Source organism: Schistocerca serialis, chromosome 2 (assembly GCF_023864345.2).
Source record: "Schistocerca serialis cubense isolate TAMUIC-IGC-003099 chromosome 2, iqSchSeri2.2, whole genome shotgun sequence".
In the NCBI taxonomy this organism is placed as follows: domain Eukaryota; kingdom Metazoa; phylum Arthropoda; class Insecta; order Orthoptera; family Acrididae; genus Schistocerca; species Schistocerca serialis.
Window position 1 is genome coordinate 545912250 of NC_064639.1, and position 22229 is coordinate 545934478.

Below are 22229 nucleotides of genomic sequence, written 5' to 3' on the forward strand. Positions count from 1 at the left end.
TGCACTTCCCTCCTTGCTACCTTCCCACTCTGTCTGTAATCTGCTCCTGAAAGCACTACCAATGAGTGTCCGTGCTATCAAACACTCCATGAGATGTCCATTCCAACTAGCTTCCCACTCCAACTCTTGCGTAGCATTGATGTTTTTGTGATCTGATGCCAACATTTATTGTAGTGTCATTGGCATTGAGAAACAGTCAAAATTGCTAACATTAAGCTGTGCTCCATGGCCTGATAAAATCCCTGTCAGATATTACAAACAATTTGCACCTGAGTTAATTTCCATGTTAACCACTTTGTACTGTAGATCACGAGAACAAAAGATCTTCCCAGTGAAGGAAGCACAGGTCGCAATCATGTACAAGGAAGGTAGCAGAAGTGATCCCCGGAACTTCTGTCCAGTCTCATTGATACCCATTTGTTGTAAAATCCTAGAAGATATTTTGTGTTCAAACGCAGTGAAGTATCTCAAACAGAATGAAGTCCTCGCCATGGTTCTGAAAACATCAATCATTTGAAATACAACTTGGTAAAACCCAGCTCACAATTTTCTCAGATGGCATTATGAGGTCCACCGGGAGAAAATTATATGTCCTCTGGTCCCGTAGAACACTTTTCCACTTTATTCCTTTAAATGTAGACATATTGATGTTACTCAAATTTACTGCAACGAGTAACCGAGGACTTCCATCCAACTGGTTTATTGTCATATTGTGAATTCATAGACCTTTCCAGCTTACAGTATTTCACATGACTGACTTTCTCTCCTATCAAAAATCCATCCTTTTTTTTCTTGTTTGGCATTCTTAACATTTCTCCAAGGAAGGCCTCTGCTTGAAGCATTTGTGGGACGAAGTACGGCCCTGGGGTCTCTCTGCTGCTCCTGTGCTGACTTCACAGCCTCTATCACTGTGTCTGCTACACTGCACAAAGTCCAACGAATACCTCAAACAGAAATTATGAAACACAAGCAGAAATTTAATCTCATACATATTATGGAATAAGTAACTAATACCAAAATCAAAACTTTATTTTATTGTTACTCATATTACATCAAGTCCGCCCTCGTGGTCTCGCGGTCCCGAGCACGGGGTCCCGGGTTCGATTCCCGGCGGGGTCAGGGATTTTTCCTGCCTCAAGATGACTGGGTGGTGTTGTGTCGTCTTCATCATCATCATCATTCGTCCCCATTACGGTCGGAGGAAGGCAATGGCAAACCACCTCCGTTAGGACCTTGCCTAGTAAGGCGGTGCGGGTCTCCCGCATCATTCCCCTACGCTCTGTAAAGAAGCATGGGACTTCATTTCATTTTTTTTTTCATATTACATCAGACTTAAAATATTAATGTTTATTCATTCATATTTATTGTTGAGAGCAAAGAAATGTTAAATCAAAGAATACATTCATGGGAAATACCTAAAACTAAAACCCACACAGCTGCTGCCCCTGCAACTGAGCAAATGTAATATTATTGACTAATTAACTATATACATAGAAATAGAGAAACTTTAATATATACAGGGCGTCTCTCCTTGGAGTCATCAGGTGCATTTTCCTGGGTGTTTCTGACAGATATTTTTGCAATTTCATTTTTGCAATGTGTAGATAAACTCAACCCAAACAAATAGTGCTCATCATGTATTTCATGTGATGTCCAGTGTCAACAGAAAGCATCAGTCTGTTTCCCATTACATACAAAATTATTTTTAAATCAGAATTTTATATGGTCATTTGATAGAGTGGACCCAGATTAGTCTAATGCAATACTGTATTCATTTTATTGATGTGATTACCAGGAAGAATAAAACATGAAGAATAGTGAATATTTCAGCACCGAGATGACTGCCCTGGCCTGCACAGAGTGTTACAAGCCAAGCATGCAGCACTACTGATTTGATGCACTATTGCTGTTCATTCTTCAAGTTTTACTGTCCCTGTGAATGCATTTCAATAAAACGAATATCACACTAGCGTAATTTGGAACTGCTATTTCTGGTGGGCACATATATTTCTGTTTTAAAAATAATTTTGTTTGTAACGGGAAACAAACCGTCATTTTCTGTCGAAAATTATGTGAAAGATGAGGTGAGCACTATTTGTTTGGGCAGACTCCAGCTACACAATGCAAAAACAGAATTGCAAATATCTGTGGAAACACCAGAGAAAATGCACCTGACAGCTCTCTTAGGAGAGAAATCCTGTATGCATACATATGATAGTGGAAAAACCCATTGTTGTCCAGGTGTTTGTTTATAGCTGTGCATCCCACGCCCGTACCAGGCAGTGTCTGGCCTTGTATTTAATGTTTGTTATGTCATATCTCCTGAACTACATGTTGTACAATGATATAATTCTGTAGAGGCGTGTGTGGATATTGTCTGCAAAATGTTTTGTGAATAGGGTTAGTAGCAACAAAGTCAAAAAATTTAAACATCGAGCACCAAGGAGCAGTTTTTCATGTTTCTCACTGTTTATGATGTGACATTGAACAGGTTTTGTACATTGATATCGTGTTGTAGGTATATTTCAGCAGCATATGTCTGTACTGTCTGCAAAATTTATTTTGAGTAGACCTAGCAGCAAAGATGTAATTAATTTCTAGGTCATGCATGATGCAGCAGTTTTTCATACATCTTATTTTTTATGATATCGTATCTCCTGAACTACTCTGAGGTAACAAAAGTCATGGGCTACCTCCTAATATCGTGTTGAACCTCCTTTTGCTCAGTGTAGTGCAACAAATAGACATGGCATACACTCAACAAGTTGTTGGAAGACTCCTGCAGAAAAATTGAGCCATGTTGCCACTAAAGCCATCCATAACTGCAAAAGTGTTGCCGGAGCATGATTTTGTGCCCAAAATGGCTTCTTGGTTATGTCCTCTAGACATTCAATGGGATTCACGTTGGGCGATTGTCTGGAATGTTCTTCAAACCAATCTTGAACAATTATGGCCTGGTGATATGGTGTGTTGCTGTTTGGAAACATATGATGTTCATGAATGACTGCAAATGGGTTCCAAGTACCCAATCATAACCATTTCCAGTCAATGATCGATTCAGTTGGATCAGAGGACCCAGTCCATTCCTTGTAAACATAGCCCACATTGTTAGGGAGCCACCACCAGCTTGCACAGTGTGTTGTTGTTAATTTGGCATTGTGGAGTCTGCACCACACTTGAATCATACCGTCAACTCTTACCAACTGAAATTGGGACTTATCTGACTAGGCCACAGTTTTCCTGTCAACCGATATGGTCATGAACCCATGTTGTGCCATTAGCAAATGTAATCATGTCAGTCATCTGCTGCCATAGCCCATTAACCCCATATTTCACTGCACTGTCCTAATGTATATGTCCGTCTCACATCTCATGTTGATTTCACCACTTTCACACAGTGTTGCTTGTCTGATAAGCACCAACAACTCTGTGCAAATCCCATTGCACTCGGTTGTTAAGTGAAGGATGTTAGCCACTGTGATGCCTGCAGAAATAATAAATTATAACACCATGCATCATTCAGTGCTTTTACTGCATGAACGGTGGAAAAGAAGTAAGTTATAATCATTTTTTCTTTCTTTATTACTGAAGGTCAACTGTCAGCAAGAAAAAGTTTTGTGAAGGTTTGAAGTAATATGTAAAGTTTGTTGCCAGTCACTAAATGCTCCCATTCTCAGGTAAGGGAGTACACAAGTCTGGGAATTCATGCATCACTTCTGTTTCACACACATGCAAGGGGTTTCCAATAAATAATGCAACTCCTCTTTTCTGAAAGCAGGTCAGGACTCCCAATACACCATATTATTCCCCACCTTTTTGCTACAAAACCCTATTCTTCAACATAATCGTCTTTTGCCACCTTACTGAAAGGGGCTGTATGCCTGCATGGTACCACTCTACTGGCCAACGTCACAGCCAACGTCTTGCTGCATCAATAGCTTCCCTATCATCTATGTACTGCTTTCTGCAGAGTGCATCCTTTTCTGGCCAAATAGATGAAAGTCGTAAGATGTGAGATCCAGGTTGTAGGGTGGATGAGGAAGAACAGTCCAGTGAAATTTTGTGATCTCCTCTTGGGTGCACAGACTTTTGTGAAGTCTTGCATTGTCATGGAGAAGGAGAAGTTTGTTTGTTTTGTGACAATGAACATGGTTTCTTCGGTTTCCTGAGTGTAACACAATACACTTCAGAGTTGACTGTTGTACCAGAAGGGAGGACATCAAACAGAATAACCCTTTCAGAGCCTCAGAAGACTGTCGTCGTGACGTTACTGGCTGAGGGTGTCTTCAGTGGAGAGTTGGTGTGGCACCACTCCATGGATTGCTGTTTTGTTTCTGGTTTGAAGTGGTAAACACATGTTTCATCATCTGTGACAACGTTCATGAAAAAATTGTTACAATCAGCCTCTTAATCTGCATAAATGCTCCATCATTTCTGTTTATGTCATCTGTTAGGCGGCAGGCATACATCTTTAAGTACCGCAACTAGTGGACGAATGTGTTAGTGCAACCAACAAAGACTCCGAGTTATGCAGTGAGGTTTTTGAGTGTGATCTACCGATCACCTTGAATGAGAATATCCACGCATTCCAACATTGCAGGAGTCACAGTTTTGTGTGGGCAGTCAGCACTCGGGAGATTGGGTAGAGTAGTGCAACCTTGTTGCAGTGATGACAGACGTCTTGCCCAATGACTCACTTTTGTTCACTGCGAGCTCTCTGTAGACATTCTGCATGTGATCTAGCTTTCCACCAAAGGAAACTCAATAATGTGCTCTACTTGGAATATACCACCATTACAGATGACATTTTGAAGGATACGTATATCGCCACAACCTATCAGAACTTGATGAAACTATAGGGGCTGAAGCAGGATTATTCCATGATGTCCCACAACAAATTCTGCATTTTTTCAACCTTAGTTGACAAAGAAAAAAGTGTTTCTTTTCTTATTTGACACCTCTTGTACATACATACATCCATTTTTGTAATATATAGATATCACATAGCCAGAAAGGGTTCAATAAAGAATTTTGTTAATGGAATCAGTCTTGGTAACGTAATTTTTATAGACAGAAATTGCCTTGTAATGCACTACACATGTATGAATATAATAGAGGGAAACATTCCATGTGGGAAAAATATATCTAAAAACAAAGATGATGTGACTTACCAAATGAAAGCGCTGGCAGGTTGATATACACGCAAACAAACACAAACATACACACAAAATTCAAGCTTTCACAACCAACGGGTGCTTCATCAGGAAAGAGGGAAGGAGAGGGAAAGACAAAAGGATGTGGGTTTTAAGGGAGAGGGTAAGGAGTCATTCCAATCCCGGGAGCGGAAAGACTTACCTTAGGGGAAAAAAGGACAGGTATACACTCGCGCGCACACACACACACACATCCATCCGCACATACACAGACACAAGCAGACATTTGTAGGCCTTTACAAATGTCTGCTTGTGTCTGTGTATGTGCGGATGGATAGGTGTGTGTGTGCGAGTGTATACCTGTCCTATTTTCCCCCTAAGGTAAGTCTTCTGCTCCTGGGATTGGAATGACTACACATGTATGTATTCATTCATTTGGTTTCATCATTAAATTTTACAGAATACTTTTTGTTCTCCCTTGAACTAATTGTCTTATCCATGTCATTAGTTGAATAACATATTGTGCATAGTCACCTGGAACATGGGCATCTGAACTACACAGGTGGGAATGTGTAGTATTACCTTCACTCTAGCAGTCCCCTTTGCCTAAACCTCTATTAACCTATTCCCAATGCCTCTCTTTACCTTTCCCCTTCTCTCCTCTGTCCACATGGCTCTCTACCCACCCAGATCATGTGCTGCTTTTTCCCACCACTCTTCCTCCTCCCTTCCCATCTCTCTCTCTCTCTCTCTCTCTCTCTCTCTCTCTCTCTCTCTCTCTCTCTCTCTCCCTTTCTTTCACTCTTTCCCCCTCTCCCCTCCCTTCCGTCCAACTCTTTCCCCTTTTCCACACCTCTCCCTTATTCTTTCTCATCCCTGTCTTCCTCTTCTTCTCCACCTTCCCTATTTTCCCCCTTTGCCTTCCTCCACTCTCCCTCCCTCCCTCCCTCCCTCCCTCCCTTCCTCTCCCTCTCCCTCTCCCTCTCCCTCTCCCTCTCCCTCTCCCTCTCCCTCTCCCTCTCCCTCTCCCTCTCCTCTCTCTCTCTCTCTCTCATATACTATTGCCTTTGAACTCCTTTTGTCTTGTTGTGCACTCACTGAGTCATCTGTCAAATGACTAGCCTTGCTCTCTTCCACTACACCCTCCTTACCTTGTACATCCTTTCTAACTTCCCCTCACCTCCATCAGCCCAGGCAGCTGCTTTCAATAATCAATAATCCATCTTCCCACTGCTGTGGGAGTGCTGATTTGGGTGTCTGTGGGGTTGTGTGTCTGTTTGTGTGTGGTATTACTAGAAAAGAGTATGAACTCTAAAGCTAGTGTGAATACCGTTTTCATCTGTGTGCTTCAGTGCTCCACACATCAAGTCGAGTTGTTGCCATTCACCTATTTTGCGTAAATGTACATTTTGATTTATACAATTGGTGTGTGGCTCTCTCTATCTGAGTTCACTTCAGAATTCGCCAGAAAACTGAATAGATATATTTGAAGCATATTTTCTGATTTGAGTCAGGATGTTGCTCAACAGCTATGTTTCATTTACTTGTAAGTTTCTGATCTGGACCATACCATTCCCTGATAGAGCTCTGAAATTTGACTTCAGTTTCTTTGGTTTCAACATATATATTTCCCTTTCCTCCTATAAGTGTGGATAGCTTGAAGGGGCTATAGTTTATTCATCACTTATTCTACAATTCCTTGCTTGGGCCTTTATGGTGTTTACATAACAGAAAACTCTCTCTCATTCATCTTCATAATCTTTGGATTGTTGTGTTTTACCCATCCTTATCAACATTTATGTATATGTTTGTCAGACAGAATTTAGTCTCATTCTCAAGACTGTCTCCAAAATAAATGTCTCATACTATAGAGCACTGCATGCTGAAGAAATCTTTTGGGACAGCTTGAAACTTTGCTGGATCAACATTTGAACACATTTATTTTCCTGTCTGATGTCAGCTGTAGAAGAATAGAACTATAATTTTCATTTCTGTATGTTTTCTACATATGGTCCTTTGTTTATGCTCTGTCCTCTGATTATTGATATTCCAATCAGGATCTGTGTAGTCATTATCCTAATTATGTTCATGTTCTTTAGTGTTGTAATTTGGTGAAGCAATAAGTGTGGAAATAGGAACACTTCTTGTTCAGTAATTAAATAAATTGGTTAACGTATTGGCCTTCCAGTAAACATGTTGTCAGTTATTATTTTGTCATGTCATCTTCTAAAAGCTGTTACTTTTCACCACTCCTAGTTTATGCTCTGCAACTTGTTGTCAATTTGTGTTTAGGTGGATGGGGTGATTATACACAGTCCAGTCACATTAATGTGATGACCTGTCAAAAGCTTGAATAATCACCGGTTGCAGCAAGGACCTGAAGAAAGAGTACCAAGGAGGTTCTGGAAGGTACCAATAGGGATGTAAAGCCATGCCGACTCTAGTGCCATGGCAGCTGTGCTAGGTTTCACAGTTGAGGACCCATGGCGCAAACAGCTCGACCAAGGTGGTTCCTTCCCCATTGGGTTTAATAAATTGGGAGGCGGGGGGGGGGGGGGGGGGGGTTGGTGGCCAGGGGAGTATGTTGAACTCATCCTCGTGTTCTTTGTACCACACATGTACGCTGTGTGACACGTTGCATTGTTCTGCTGGTAGATACCATCATGCCAAAGAAGAACAAATTAAATATAAGGTGGACGTGGTCCCCAAGGATAGGTGCATATTTGTGTTGATCAGTTGTGTCTTCCACAATGATGAGATCACCCAGGAAATGCCATGAAAACATTCCCCAGATTATAACCCTCCTTCCTCTGGGCTGGACTCTTCTGACAGTTGTTACAGGGTGATTGCCATCTGTCTAGTGGAGCATAAAACATGATTCACCTGAAAAGGCAACCTGCCGCCTCAACTTGGACAAACAGTTGCAGTAGTGGTGTGCAAATTCCAGCCTTCATTGCCAGTGGACAGCAATCGGCATGGGTGCTCAGACTAGACACCTACTGCAGATGCCCATATGCAGCAATGTTCACTGAGCAGTTGTTGGGGAGACACTGTTGGTAGTATCTAGGTTCCTCTGGGTGGATGTTCAGTTGCTCAACAATTGTACATCTATTTGCCCATACACATCTCTGCAGTCCATCAGTGACCTTTGGTGCACCACAGTTACCTCAGTGCCAGTTTTGCATTGCACCATTTTGCCAAACACAGCATACTTCAAGCATGGCAGCAAGTGAACAATTTACAAAGCTAGCTGTTTCCGGAATTTTTTCTCCCTTGGCCCAAAAGCCAATGATCATACACCTTTGGACCTCAGATAAATCTCTCTGTTTTTGCGTAATGACTATGACTGCACTGTTTTCCACATCCCTTGACTTACTTTATATATCCTCCACTACTTGTGCTGCCATCTTCCGTCTGTGAGTGGTTATTGCATGCTGATGTCGAACACAGGCAGTTGTCACATTAATGTGACTGGACCATGTACATTTTGCGGTATGTATAGTTGTATTGTGGTGGTAATTTTCCTCGAGCCCATATTATTTATCAAAGTGAGTATGTACTGTTGTTATATTCTGTGTGATCATTCAGTTGTTACAGAAGTATGAATCGTCAGGTGTGACACTTGAGAGATGCCAGCCTTATTTATGGGGCGAGGCAGCAGTGAATCATTATAGTGTGAGAGTCCAAGGTAGCTCATCTCTTTGGCAGCAGCCCCATGCCAATCAAGTGCTAGATATGTTGGATTCTGCTGTTCTGCAGACAACAGTTTCAAGATTTCCCTGTGAGAGAGATGTACAGGTAAGATTAATACTAACAGGTGCATTTGTTCATGCAGTTAACTGTTTCTTTTTTTCTTTTTTAAAACTTTTTTAGCATTGTGGCACAAGCCATAGGAATTTAATATTAAAGATGGAATGTTTATAGTGATAATGAACTGGAATAATTTTCAATTCAGTGTAACTTTGAGACTTTGAACCTTTGCTTTCAGTTGTTAATAATTAAACTTTAGGGATGTGCACACTGTTTGTGTAAGAATATATTATTTTTATGTTCGTTTCAGTGGTCTGGTATTTAACTTATTTCATTGCACGTTTTCGATTGCATCTTTTGTCTACAGCCTTATTCACCCATCAAATGATGATGTACAGTGTTTATGACACTTGACTCATTTAGAAAGAGCAAATTTAAATCTCTGTCAAAGAATTCAGACTTAGGTTATATGTTATTTTCCATTATTACTTACATGTAAGGTCAGTATGTGTCCCTAGACAAATGTAGCTAATTCCCTTCCCAATCCATGTCCAATTGAAGCACTTGCCCCACCTCTAATAACCTCATTGTTGCCATGTGATTCCTGTTGCTGGAGTACTCTAAGAACTGTAACTGGTCAGATACACTTGTATGGTTACGATATTTCCTGTCAATTAGGGGAGGGGGGGGGGAAATCTCCATGTAGGCTTTCACGGCCGGCGTCTTCATCAATAAACACTTCCGGGCTAAGTTGCCGTGGTCGATCTGTAGAACTTCTTCTCCCTGACGTTTTGTTCTCAACTACAGAGAACATCTTCCGAGGTGAGTCAACGACGGGCTGCTAGGAGCTGGGGCCGCCGCTTATATGGATATCGTAGAGGGCGCCACTGCACGTCACGTGGCGTCGATGTGCAGCTATCTCTGGCTATCGTCTGTTCTCTCGATTGCAGGCAGTCGATTGTCACGTCATTGATGCAACGTCGACTGCCATATCGTATCCAATTTTAATCCTTCTTCTTTACGATTAAAATTGTATTGATGTTTGTGGATTTCAATTGCCTCTCTCTACATACGTGTATAATAATGTGACGTCCTCGCTAGCATGCTTGTTTCACCATATTTTATTTGGTGATCTCCATCCTTAAAAACATGTTCAGCTACTGCCGATTTGTCGATATGTCCCAAGCGGCAGTTTCTTTTGTGCTCCGTCAACTGTGTATTGATGCTTCTTTTGGTAGTTCCTATGTAAACCCTGCCACAACTGCATGGAATTTTATATACCCCTGGGGGGGCTAGGGGGTGACGAGCATCTTTTGTTGATCTTAGGCATTCACTAATTTTCGTAGTAGGTCTGAAAATGGTCTCTACGTGAAACTTGGCTAGTACTTTCCCAATGTGATCTGTGATATTATGGATGAACGGAAGAAATACTTTTCCAGCTGATGGTTGTTGCTGTCTCCTATTTTTAGGCATTTTTCTATTTGGGTGAAGTGCTGGTTAATCTTGTTTTTCGTATAACCATTTTTCGCAAAGGCCATTCGTAAATGATTTAGTTCCTCTTGTAAGTAGCCTGGTTCACAAATATTATTGGCCCTATCCACTAATGTTTTTATGACCCCCCTCTTTTGCCTAGGGTGGTGGTTTGAGTTCTTATGGAGGTAGCGATCAGTATGTGTACCTTTCCTGTTGACCTTATGGCCTAAGGTCCCATCCGCCCGTTTGATAACTGATACATCCAAGAAGTTAAGTTGTCCATTCTTCTCCTTCTCCACAGTAAATTTAATCTTTGGGTTGATGCTATTTAAGTGTACGAGGAAATCATTCAAGTCTTCTTCCTCATGATTCCATATTACAAAGGTATCATCCACATACCGATACCACTTCGAGGGGCTTTTTTTGGCCGACTGCAGTGCTTGATGTTCAAAATATTCCATGAATAAATTCACAATTGCGGGACTTAGGGGGCTTCCCATGGCTACCTCATCGATCTATTCATAAAATTCACTATTGTACTGAAAATAGGTCGAGGATAGACAGTGTTGGGACAAGGCTACTACATCAGTAGGGAACATATCGGCTATATGGGAGAGAGCTGCGTCGACTGGAACCTTCGTGAACAAAGACACTATATCAAAACTGACAAGGATGTCATTAGGACCGACAGTAATTTCCCTCAATTTCTCAATGAAGTGTAGAGAGTTTTTAATATGACTCTCAGTTTTGCCTATGTAAGGTTGTAACAAAGAGGCAAGGTGTCTGGCTAGTTCTTGGGTAGGAGCTCCAATTGCGCTGACTATTGGTCTCAAAGGAACATCAGGCTTATGTATCTTTGGTAATCCATATAATCTCGGAGGATAAGCCTCCGTTTTACAAACATACTTTTTTACTTCTGTAGGAATGGAAGACTGTTTTATCAGACGATTGGTGGCATTCAGCACATTCGTTGTGGGATCCTTTTTCAACTTCTTGTATGTGCTGGGTTCCAGGAGATCACTGATCTTCTTGTGATAACCCTCAGTATTCATTAAAACAGTAACATTTCCCTTGTCAGCGGCAACTATAATAACATTCTTGTCTGCATTGATCTCTCGCAATGCCTTCCTTTCCCCTTGAGACAGATTGCTGCTGGGTGGCTTAGCTTTGAGTAATATCCTGGAGGTTTCCATTCTAATTTCGTCAGCAGAATATGATGGTAACTGACGAATTCCTGCCTCTATATTAGCAATAATGTCCTCCATAGGAATCTTGGATGGAGTTATTGCAAAATTCCCTCCTTTAGACAGAACAAAGTTCTTCCTTAGACAATTCTTTTTCCGATAAATTAATAACCGTTTGGGTATTGTTTGGAATCAGTGTTTCCTGTCGACCCTCTTGTAGACGATCATACTTCTCCTTCTGCCTATTGGAAGACACTTCTGCACTAATCTCCATAGATCTAAATGTTAGACTGTCCACTTTGTTCCAATGACAAAACTGCATAGTATTGCTAATAAGTGAATGAAGATTTAGCAGTTGACCATCACATACCGCCAGTCCTCGTCGTGTCTGATGTATCCGCTCACGTAGTAATGCCAGTTCCATACGAGAGTAAATACGGTTAGCATGTGCCGAATGAAACATTCTTCTCACTTTTAAAAACTTGGGAACTATACTGGTATCACGACAGTCTGTATAGAGAGGCTACTTACAAGAAGAACTAAATCATTTACGAGTGGCCTTTGCGAAAAATGGTTATACGAAAAACGAGATTAACCGAGCACTTCACCCAAATAAAAAAATGCCTAAAAATAGGAGACAGCAACAACCATCAGCTGGAAAAGTATTTCTTCCGTTCATCCATAATATCACGGATCGCATTGGGAATGTACTAGCCAAGTTTCACGTAGAGACCATTTTCAGACCTACAAAGAAAATTAGTGAATGCCTAAGATCAACAAAAGATGCTCGTCACCCCCTAGCCAGCCCAGGGGTATATAAAATTCCGTGCAGTTGTGGCAGGGTTTACATAGGAACTACAAAAAGAAGCATCAATACATGGTTGACGGAGCACAAAAGAAACTGTCGCTTGGGACATATCGACAAATCGGCAGTAGCGGAACATGTTTTTAAGGATGGAGATCACGAAATATAATTTGGTGAAACAAGCGTGCTAGCGAGGACGTCGCATTATTATACACGTATGTATAGAGAGGCAATTGAAATCCACAAACATCAATACAATTTTAATCGTAAAGAAGAAGGATTAAAATTGGATAAGATATGGCGGTCGACGTTGCATCAATCACGTGACAATCGATTGCCTGCAATCGAGAGAACAGACGATAGCCAGAGATAGCTGCACATCGACGCCACGTGACTTGCCGTGGCGCCCTCTACGATATCCATATAAGCGGCAGCCCCAGCTCCTAGCACCCAGTCGTTGACTCACATCAGAAGATGTTCTCCGTAGTTGAGGACGAAACATCAGGGAGAAGAAGTTCTACAGATCGACCACGGCAACTTAGCCCGGAAGTGTTTATTGATGAAGACGCCGGCCATGAAAGCCTACATGGAATGATTCGACGCCTCTACGGGGAGGAAATGTCAACTAGGGTACGACGACTGGATAACCTACGCAAGAAGAAAGGTCAACAACTTTGCTCACTCACTTTTCTGCTACGCTGTCATGATACCGGTATAGTTCCCAAGTTTTTAAAAGTGAGAAGAATGTTTCATTCGGCACAAGCTAACCGTATTTACTCTCGTATGTAACTGGCATTACTACGTGAGCGGATACATCAGACACGACGAGGACTGGCGGTATGTGATGGTCAACTGCTAAATCTTCATTTACTTATTAGCAATACTATGCAGTTTTGTCATTGGAACAAAGTGGACAGTTTAACATTTAGATCTATGGAGATTATTGCAGAAGTGTCTTCCAATAGGCAGAAGGAGAAGTATGATCGTCTACAAGAGGGTCGGCAGGAAACACCGATTCCAAACAATACCCAAACGGTTATTAATTTATCGGAAAAAGAATTGTCTAAGGAAGAACTTTGTTCTGTCTAAAGGAGGGAATTTTGCAATAACTCCATCCAAGATTCCTATGGAGGACATTATTGCTAATATAGAGGCAGGAATTCGTCAGTTACCATCATATTCTGCTGACGAAATTAGAATGGAAACCTCCAGGATATTACTCAAAGCTAAGCCACCCAGCAGCAATCTGTCTCAAGGGGAAAGGAAGGCATTGCGAGAGATCAATGCAGACAAGAATGTTATTATAGTTGCCGCTGACAAGGGAAATGTTACTGTTTTAATGAATACTGAGGATTATCACAAGAAAATCAGTGATCTCCTGGAACCCAGCACGTACAAGAAGTTGAAAAAGGATCCCACAACGAATGTGCTGAATGCCACCAATCGTATGATAAAACAGTCTTCCATTCCTACAGAAGTAAAAAAGTATGTTTGTAAAACGGAGGCTTATCCTCCGAGATTATATGGATTACCAAAGATACATAAGCCTGATGTTCCTTTGAGACCAATAGTCAGCGCAATTGGAGCTCCTACCCAAGAACTAGCCAGACACCTTGCCTCTTTGTTACAACCTTACATAGGCAAAACTGAGAGTCATATTAAAAACTCTCTACACTTCATTGAGAAATTGAGGGAAATTACTGTCGGTCCTAATGACATCCTTGTCAGTTTTGATATAGTGTCTTTGTTCACGATGGTTCCAGTTGATGAAGCTCTCTCCCATATAGCCGATATGTTCCCTACTGTTGTAGTAGCCTTGTTCCAACACTGTCTATCCTCGACCTATTTTCAGTACAATAATGAATTTTATGAACAGATCGATGGGGTAGCCGTGGGAAGCCCCCTAAGTCCTGCAATTGTGAATTTATTCATGGAATATTTTGAACATCAAGCGCTGCAGTCGGCCAAAAAAAGCCCCTCGAAGTGGTATCGGTATGTGGATGATACCTTTGTAATATGGAATCATGAGGAAGAAGACTTGAATGATTTCCTCGTACACTTAAATAGCATCAACCCAAAGATTAAATTTACTGTGGAGAAGGAGAAGAACGGACAACTTAACTTCTTGGATGTATCAGTTATCAAATGGGCGGATGGGACCTTAGGCCATAAGGTCAACAGGAAAGGTACACATACTGATCGCTACCTCCATAAGAACTCAAACCACCACCCTAGGCAAAAGAGGGGGGTCATAAAAACATTAGTGGATAGGGCCAATAATATTTGTGAAGCAGGCTACTTACAAGAAGAACTAAATCATTTACGAGTGGCCTTTGCGAAAAATGGTTAGACGAAAAACGAGATTAACCAGCACTTCACCCAAATAGAAAAATGCCTAAAAATAGGAGACAGCAATAACCATCAGCTGGAAAAGTATTTCTTCCATTCATCCATAATATCACGGATCGCATTGGGAAAGTACTAGGCAAGTTTCACGTAGAGACCATTTTCAGACCTACTAAGAAAATTAGTGAATGCCTAAGATCAATAAAAGACGCTCGTCACATCCTAGCCGCCCCAGGAGTATATAAAATTCCATGCAGTTGTGGCAGGGTTTACATAGGAACTACCAAAAGAAGCATCAATACACGGTTGACGGAGCACAAAAGAAACTGTCGCTTGGGACATATCGACAAATCGGCAGTAGCGGAACATGTTTTTAAGGATGGAGATCACGAAATAAAATTTGGTGAAACAAGCATGCTAGCGAGGACGTCACATTATTATACACGTATGTATAGAGAGGCAATTGAAATCCACAAACATCAATACAATTTTAATCGTAAAGAAGAAGGATTAAAATTGGATAAGATATGGCGGTCGACGTTGAATCAATGACGTGACAATCGACTGCCTGCAATCGAGAGAACAGACGATAGCCAGAGATAGCTGCACATCGACGCCACGTGACGTGCAGTGGCGCCCTCTACGATATCCATATAAGCGGCGGCCCCAGCTCCTAGCAGCCCGTCGTTGACTCACCTCGGAAGATGTTCTCCGTAGTTGAGAACGAAACGTCAGGGAGAAGAAGTTCTACAGATCGACCACGGCAACTTAGCCTGGAAGTGTTTATTGATAAAAAAAACACTGTACGCAGAACAGTACACAAGGATGTGGTTTAGTAGTTTATATGTATGACTTAGATGTTCTGAGGGTAAGTACCAAGCTATGCACTTAAAGGTTCTCGTCTTATAATCAGTTGGTTCAGTCCTTTTTCCGTCTTTTAATGTGGCCTTAATCTCTAGTACCGCAGTTCTTATTGTGTTGACAAAGCAGCTTGAACTGTGGTATTGATTCACAAATAATCTGAGAACCCATCTGAAACTGACTGAAGGAGCTAATTCACCAATATGTGGAAGGGAAAAAGTCTCTATCAGAAACAGTGCCTAATAAAGCGGTGGGTGTTCAACCTGTATTTTAGCTCGATGACCATATTTTTATGAGCTACTTGCTCATGTGGGCAAAATCATACCTTGTTTTCCCAGAGTTTTGCTTTTTTTCCATGTACAGAAATATTGTGTGTGTATTGGATTTATCAGAAACATCAAATGAGAAGAAACAGCTGTGCCAGTAGGAGGTAGCTGTTTAATTATATCCTGACACACAGTGATTGAGAGAACACATATTTAAAAAATCAATAGTTGGAAGGAATTTGAGAAATTATTCAGATTTTTGTAAAATATGTTCCTGTCAGTCAGTCTGGTTTTGAAAGATAAATCACTCAACCTTTTTATGATTTCCTTGTGCCCTATCATTTTTGCTATTATTTATCTTTAAATTTAATACTATAAAATATCAATATGTTTGCTTGTCAGGTTTTAAATAATATGCATCATGACGACTCAAGTATTTATGATCCTGCATTTATCTTGCCTCTGTTGAGTAAGTTGCTGGCTCCAGAATCACCAGTAAGACCACAAAAGGTCATTCACAGTGATGCACTGGCATTAGTTCTTGCTGCTCTTGGGAGCGAATGTAACACAACTAGATCAGCAGCTTGGCATGTAATTGGACAACTCTACACACATCTTGAAGCTACCAAGTAAGTTTTAAGAAATATCGAATTTCTTTGTTACCGTCTTTATATAAATGAAACTCATTTTTCACTGTAATATTATTAGTGTATGCTGAATCTCGGGGAATGTATTACAAAGACAAACCGAAATTTGTGTTGATTAAACAGTCAGTCATATTGCACTGTATTAAAAGCAGTAAGCACTTGGTTCTTATAAAGGCTGTAAATCAGAAAGTTAGCATAAAGTTGATTTTCATTTTTTACCAATTTTGCAAAAGAAATGTAGTATTGTGAAAGTACTAAACGCCGTTGATGAGAGAGACTGCTTCACAACATTGTAAAGATGAAACATTCTTCATTTTCATCCCAAATGCTACAAATATTTATTTGCACAAATTAATTTTTGGGTTTAAGGACTCAAACTCCTGTAATCCATACACTTATTATTTCATCATCTAAGATGCAAATATTTGCACATATTTGCACAACAGTCATGTGACAGATAAAATCATATTTCAACCACATTCATATTCAGGTTAAATCCTTCAACTTCACCCAGTAACTGACTTGACCACGTTGCCTATTTGAACAAAATGCTCCCGCTTTCCTGTAAGTGCTCGAACAGGAAGACATCAGTTGGCACGTGGCTGAGTGTGGGAAGGTAGTATCTGCAAATGTCATTCATTACTGTGACATACAGTTGTGGTGGTACTTGTCATTAATTTCAGCCCCAGTAACAGTAACAGTTGTATTGAAGTAATTAACTGTGTCATAAGAAGAGTAGAACCATTTATTAATAAAATGATTTGAACATCAGATTGAGTTATGTGTTTTGATGGGGTGGATAACTGTTGATGAAAAATCGTGGCTAGGCATCTGCCACACCACAGTTGGTTTGGGCTTGTGGAGCATTATTTATTACCATTTACCACATCTTTTCTTATGACCAGTGTACTCTTTCATTACTGATTTTGTTAAATGATTGGGTTTCTAAATAAGATGGCATTGACATTTCATCGACTGTATTAATCTTCAGTAACAGTCAAATATATCACATTAAACAGCACTTGTTAATTTCTATAAAACCAACCTTCACACCACATAAGCCATTGTTGTTAGTCTGCTATCACTGTAAGTATATATTTAGCCTGTTCATACACATTATTCAGTTCTGATCATGATACAACACCATTAAATTCTGTAATCTTTCCCATGCACGTATATTTGTCGTGAGAGCCAACACTCAACCCATCCTATAGCAACCAGTTCTATTACCTATTGTCAGCTGTAGGATTCAGCAACAGTGCCAATTTCTAAAATACTATAGTTGAATAAAAGAAAAAAATACTGTATATAACCTCAGGGTGCTTAAATTTTGTAACGCACCTCTTTTTTTTTTTTTTAATTTATGTAAAAAATCTAAAATAAAAGGAAGACTTCTTTATGTGGGAGATTTCTGCCACATGTAGTGTGTTACATCTCATTTTATGTGACTATGTACTGGCATACATTATCATCATATATATTTTTAGTTATACAGGGTGTTACAAAAAGGTACGGCCAAACTTTCAGGAAACATTCCTCACACACAAATAAAGAAAAGATGTTATGTGGACATGTGTCCGGAAACGCTTAATTTCCATGTTAGAGCTGATTTTAGTTTAATCAGTATGTACTGTACTTCCTCGATTCACCGCCAGTTGGCCCAATTGAAGGAAGGTAATGTTGACTTTGGTGCTTGTGTTGACATGCGACTCATTGCTCTTCAGTACTAGCATCAAGCACATCGGTACGTAGCATCAACAGGTTAGTGTTCATCACGAACGTGGTTTTGCAGTCTGTGCAATGTTTACAAATGCGGAGTTGGCAGATGCCTATTTGATGTATGGATTAGCACGGGACAATAGCCGTGGCGCAGTACGTTTGTATCAAGACAGATTTCCAGAACGAAGGTGTCCCGACAGGAAGACGTTCGAAGCAATTGATCGGCGTCTTAGGGAGCACGGAACATTCCAGCGTATGACTCGCAACTGGGGAAGACCTAGAACGATGAGGACACCTGCAATGGACAAGGCAATTCTTCGTGCAGTTGACGATAACCCTAATGTCAGCGCCAGAAAAGTTGCTGCTGTACAAGGTAACGTCACTGTATGGAGAGTGCTTTGGGAGAACCAGTTGTTTCCGTACCATGTACAGCCTGTGCAGGCACTATCAGCAGCTGATTGGCCTCCACGGGTACACTTCTGCGAATGGTTCATCCAACAATGTGTCAATCCTCATTTCAGTGCAAATGTTCTCTTTACGGATGAGGCTCCATTCCAACGTGATCAAATTGTAATTTTCACAATCAACATGTGTGGGCTGACGAGAATCTGCACGCAATTGTGTAATCACGTCATCAACACAGATTTTCTGTGAACGCTTGGCAGGCATTGTTGGTGATGTCTTGATTGGGCCCCATGTTCTTCCACCTATGCTCAATGGAGCACGTTATCATGATTTCATATGGGATACTCTACCTGTGCTGCTAGAACATGTGCCTTTACAAGTATGACACAACGTGTGGTTCATGCACGATGGAGCTCCTGCACATTTCAGTCAAAGTGTTCGTACCCTTCTCAACAACAGATTCGGTGACCCATGGATTGGTAGATGCAGACCAATTCCATGGCCTCCACGCTCTCCTGACCTCAACCCTCTTGACTTTCATTTATGGGGGCATTTGAAAGCTCTTGTCTACGCAACCCCGGTACCAAATGTAGAGACTCTCTGTGCTCGTATTGTGGACGCCTGTGATACAATACGCCATTCTCCAGGGCTGCATCAGCGCATCAGGGATTCCATGCGATGGAGGGTGGATGCATGTATCTTCGCTAACGGAGGACCTTTTGAACATTTCCTGTAACAAAGTGTTTGAAGTCACACTGGTACGTTCTGTTGCTGTGTGTTTCCATTCCATGATTAATGTGATTTGAAGAGAAGTGATAAAATGAGCTCTAACATGGAAAGTGAGCGTTTCTGGACACATGTCCACATAACATATTTTCTTTCTTTGTGTGTGAGGAATGTTTCCTGAAAGTTTGGCCGTACCTTTTTGAAACTCCCTGTATAGCCATGGATAAGCATAATCTCCCATATCTGCAGTTTCTTGCCAGGAATATTTATTATTACCATCTTGAAAGTTTTGCAAGTTTAACAAATATGTAAAATAACACCCTTAGAATGTTGTTTATTTTTTGTTGCTATATTGCCAGTTAGTGATATAACTTATCTTTGTGCCTGAGAGATTAGTCGACTTCAGGAATTTGTTTTCTTCAATATTTTGTAATCTGTGGCATATTCAGGATTGTTATATCACTTCTCTTTTCTTTTTCCATAATGTTTGTCATATTTGAAACTTTGTCAGGAACTTCAGTTGCAGATATTTACATAATTTTGCAAAGATAGATCCAGTACATTATCTTGTAACTTTGTAAAAATATTACACCTTCTTTTTCGTGTTTTGTACGTTTCTCACAAAGAAGATGGGAATCAAAGTAAATTTTTTGTACATTGTAGCTTTTCTCATTTTACAAATAAAATATGTTTCACTTTTTTCCTGTAAGAAAAACACAGTTACAGCTAGTTCCTTTCGTGTTTCACAATAAGTCATATAACAAATATCCTTTCAGATTGAGATGCAATTGGCATCCGAATGTTACAGAAATTAAAATCGTACACTTTTTTTTTCTTTTCATTTTACGGAAATGTTAATAATGGTCACAGGGAATTAGAACAAAGTGACAATATCTTCTCACAGTCACTGGCTATTGGTGTAAGTTGTCACTCTGGTGTGGCAATGGTCCCCTCCAAACAAAATACGTGTTGTCATGTTGCTCTAATCCCTGCTCGTTGAACATGAAATATAAAAATAAACTTTTGTTGTTATTTCATAAAATTATGATGTGTTAAAACTCTAATTATATCTTCAAAGAAATATCTTCCTTACATCACTTAGTTGACAAAGATGACCATGTGATAAAAGTTCTGACACATTACACATCCCAAAAATGTGAAAGAACGTATCAAAACAGCCAGCTAACTTCTCTACCATGTGCCCTCATTGACAACAAGTCATGTCATCAAAAACTAACATGTAGACGAAACAAAAATTTTCTGTACCTACACATACTTCCCTCCAGTTGGAAGTTAACGTGATGAAACTGCAAAGGAAATATTTAAAATGCCTGATGAAAATAATGCGAAGAAAAATGTGGCATCAAAAGAAATGAAGCATAGTTTCTTACACAATAACAGAAAAAAACATTGTATGACTATTTCAGTTGTTTATTTACCTGTTAGTGTGAAATAATAAAGCAACATGTACAACAAACATATTAAGAGAATATCTCACACTTTTGCAATTGCGTGTGTATGATTAGTGGAAAAAAGTAACATGTGAACACATTACTTAGAGAAAAAAAGAGTGACAGACAAAGTGGACAGTTATCTAAACAATGAAAGAATCAATATAATAGAGGGAAACATTCCACGCGGGAAAAATATATTTAAAAACAAAGATGATGTGACTTACCATACGAAAGTGCTGGCAGGTCGATAGAAACACAAACAGACACATACATACACACAAAATTCAAGCTTTTGCAACAAACTGTTGCCTCATCAGGAAAGAGGGAAGGAGAGGGAAAGACGAAAGGATGTGGGTTTTAAGGGAGAGGGTAAGGAGTCATTCCAATCCCGGGAGCGGAAAGACTTACCTTAGGGGGAAAAAAGGACGGGTATACACTCGCACACACACACATATCCATCCACACTTATACAGACACCCCTGTATATGTGTGGATGGATATGTGTGTGTGTGTGTGTGTGTGTGTGTGTGTGTGTGTGTGTGTGTGTGCGAGTTTTCCCCCTAAGGTAAGTCTTTCCGCTCCCGGGATTGGAACGACTCCTTACCCTCTCCCTTAAAACCCACATCCTTTCGTCTTTCCCTCTCCTTCCCTCTTTCCTGATGAGGCAACAGTTTGTTGCGAAAGCTTGAATTTTGTGTGTATGTATGTGTCTGTTTGTGTTTCTATCGACCTGCCCGCGCTTTCATATGGTAAGTCAAATCATCTTTGTTTTTAAATATACACTGAAAGAATCAGTTTTACATGCACAAAAAAAATCACCAATTTTTGATGTTTCACACACATGTGTTTCCTAGTGCAGTTTTATGCAGTGACAAAAATTTGATTAATGTCTACACATAAATTGCAAACACTGTCAAAAATTAATATTATAGTTTACTCTCAAATGGCATCTCATCCAATTCTGAAAATTACATCTGTGTGTATCCCAAATATGGAATTGCATTACTGCTGGATTCATCCCTGTCTTTCATTGGTAGTTACTTTTGAAGAGGATGGCAAAATTATTTTTTAAAAAAGTGAGAACAACATCTGACATTGTGTATAGTTCACTAAATCTGACTATCAAAATAAAAGAAAGAAAGAAATAAAACGTTACTGTATTCGCTGTGTTACTCCTTGCATGCACTACTTCATCACTTCACCAAATACGTAAATCAGTGTTAGACTTTAGAGTTTGTAAGCTGAATGAAGCATGCGTTGCTCCATTGGTGCCACAGTCTGTATAATAGTATTTTGATAATGTTGGGTATGTCAGGCTTTGTATTGGCAGACAATGTCTGTAATGCAGAGAGGAACTGTTTTAATGTTTCAGATGACTTTATAATACTTCCTGGAAAATCATCATTAATTAATAAATTAGCATTAGTATCTCTCTTGCTA

The 22229-nt window shown here is 40.2% G+C and overlaps 1 protein-coding gene across 1 annotated transcript in view; it reads left to right on the top strand.

Annotated features, from left to right (window-relative positions):
* Nucleotides 1-22229, top strand: part of LOC126457523 (nucleolar pre-ribosomal-associated protein 1) — a 180361-nt gene that overhangs the window by 119605 nt on the left and 38527 nt on the right. The window contains exons 15-16 of the mRNA XM_050093866.1: nt 8742-8951; nt 16241-16467. Coding sequence (XP_049949823.1) covers nt 8742-8951; nt 16241-16467 — 437 coding nt within the window. The remainder of the gene's footprint in view (nt 1-8741; nt 8952-16240; nt 16468-22229) is intronic.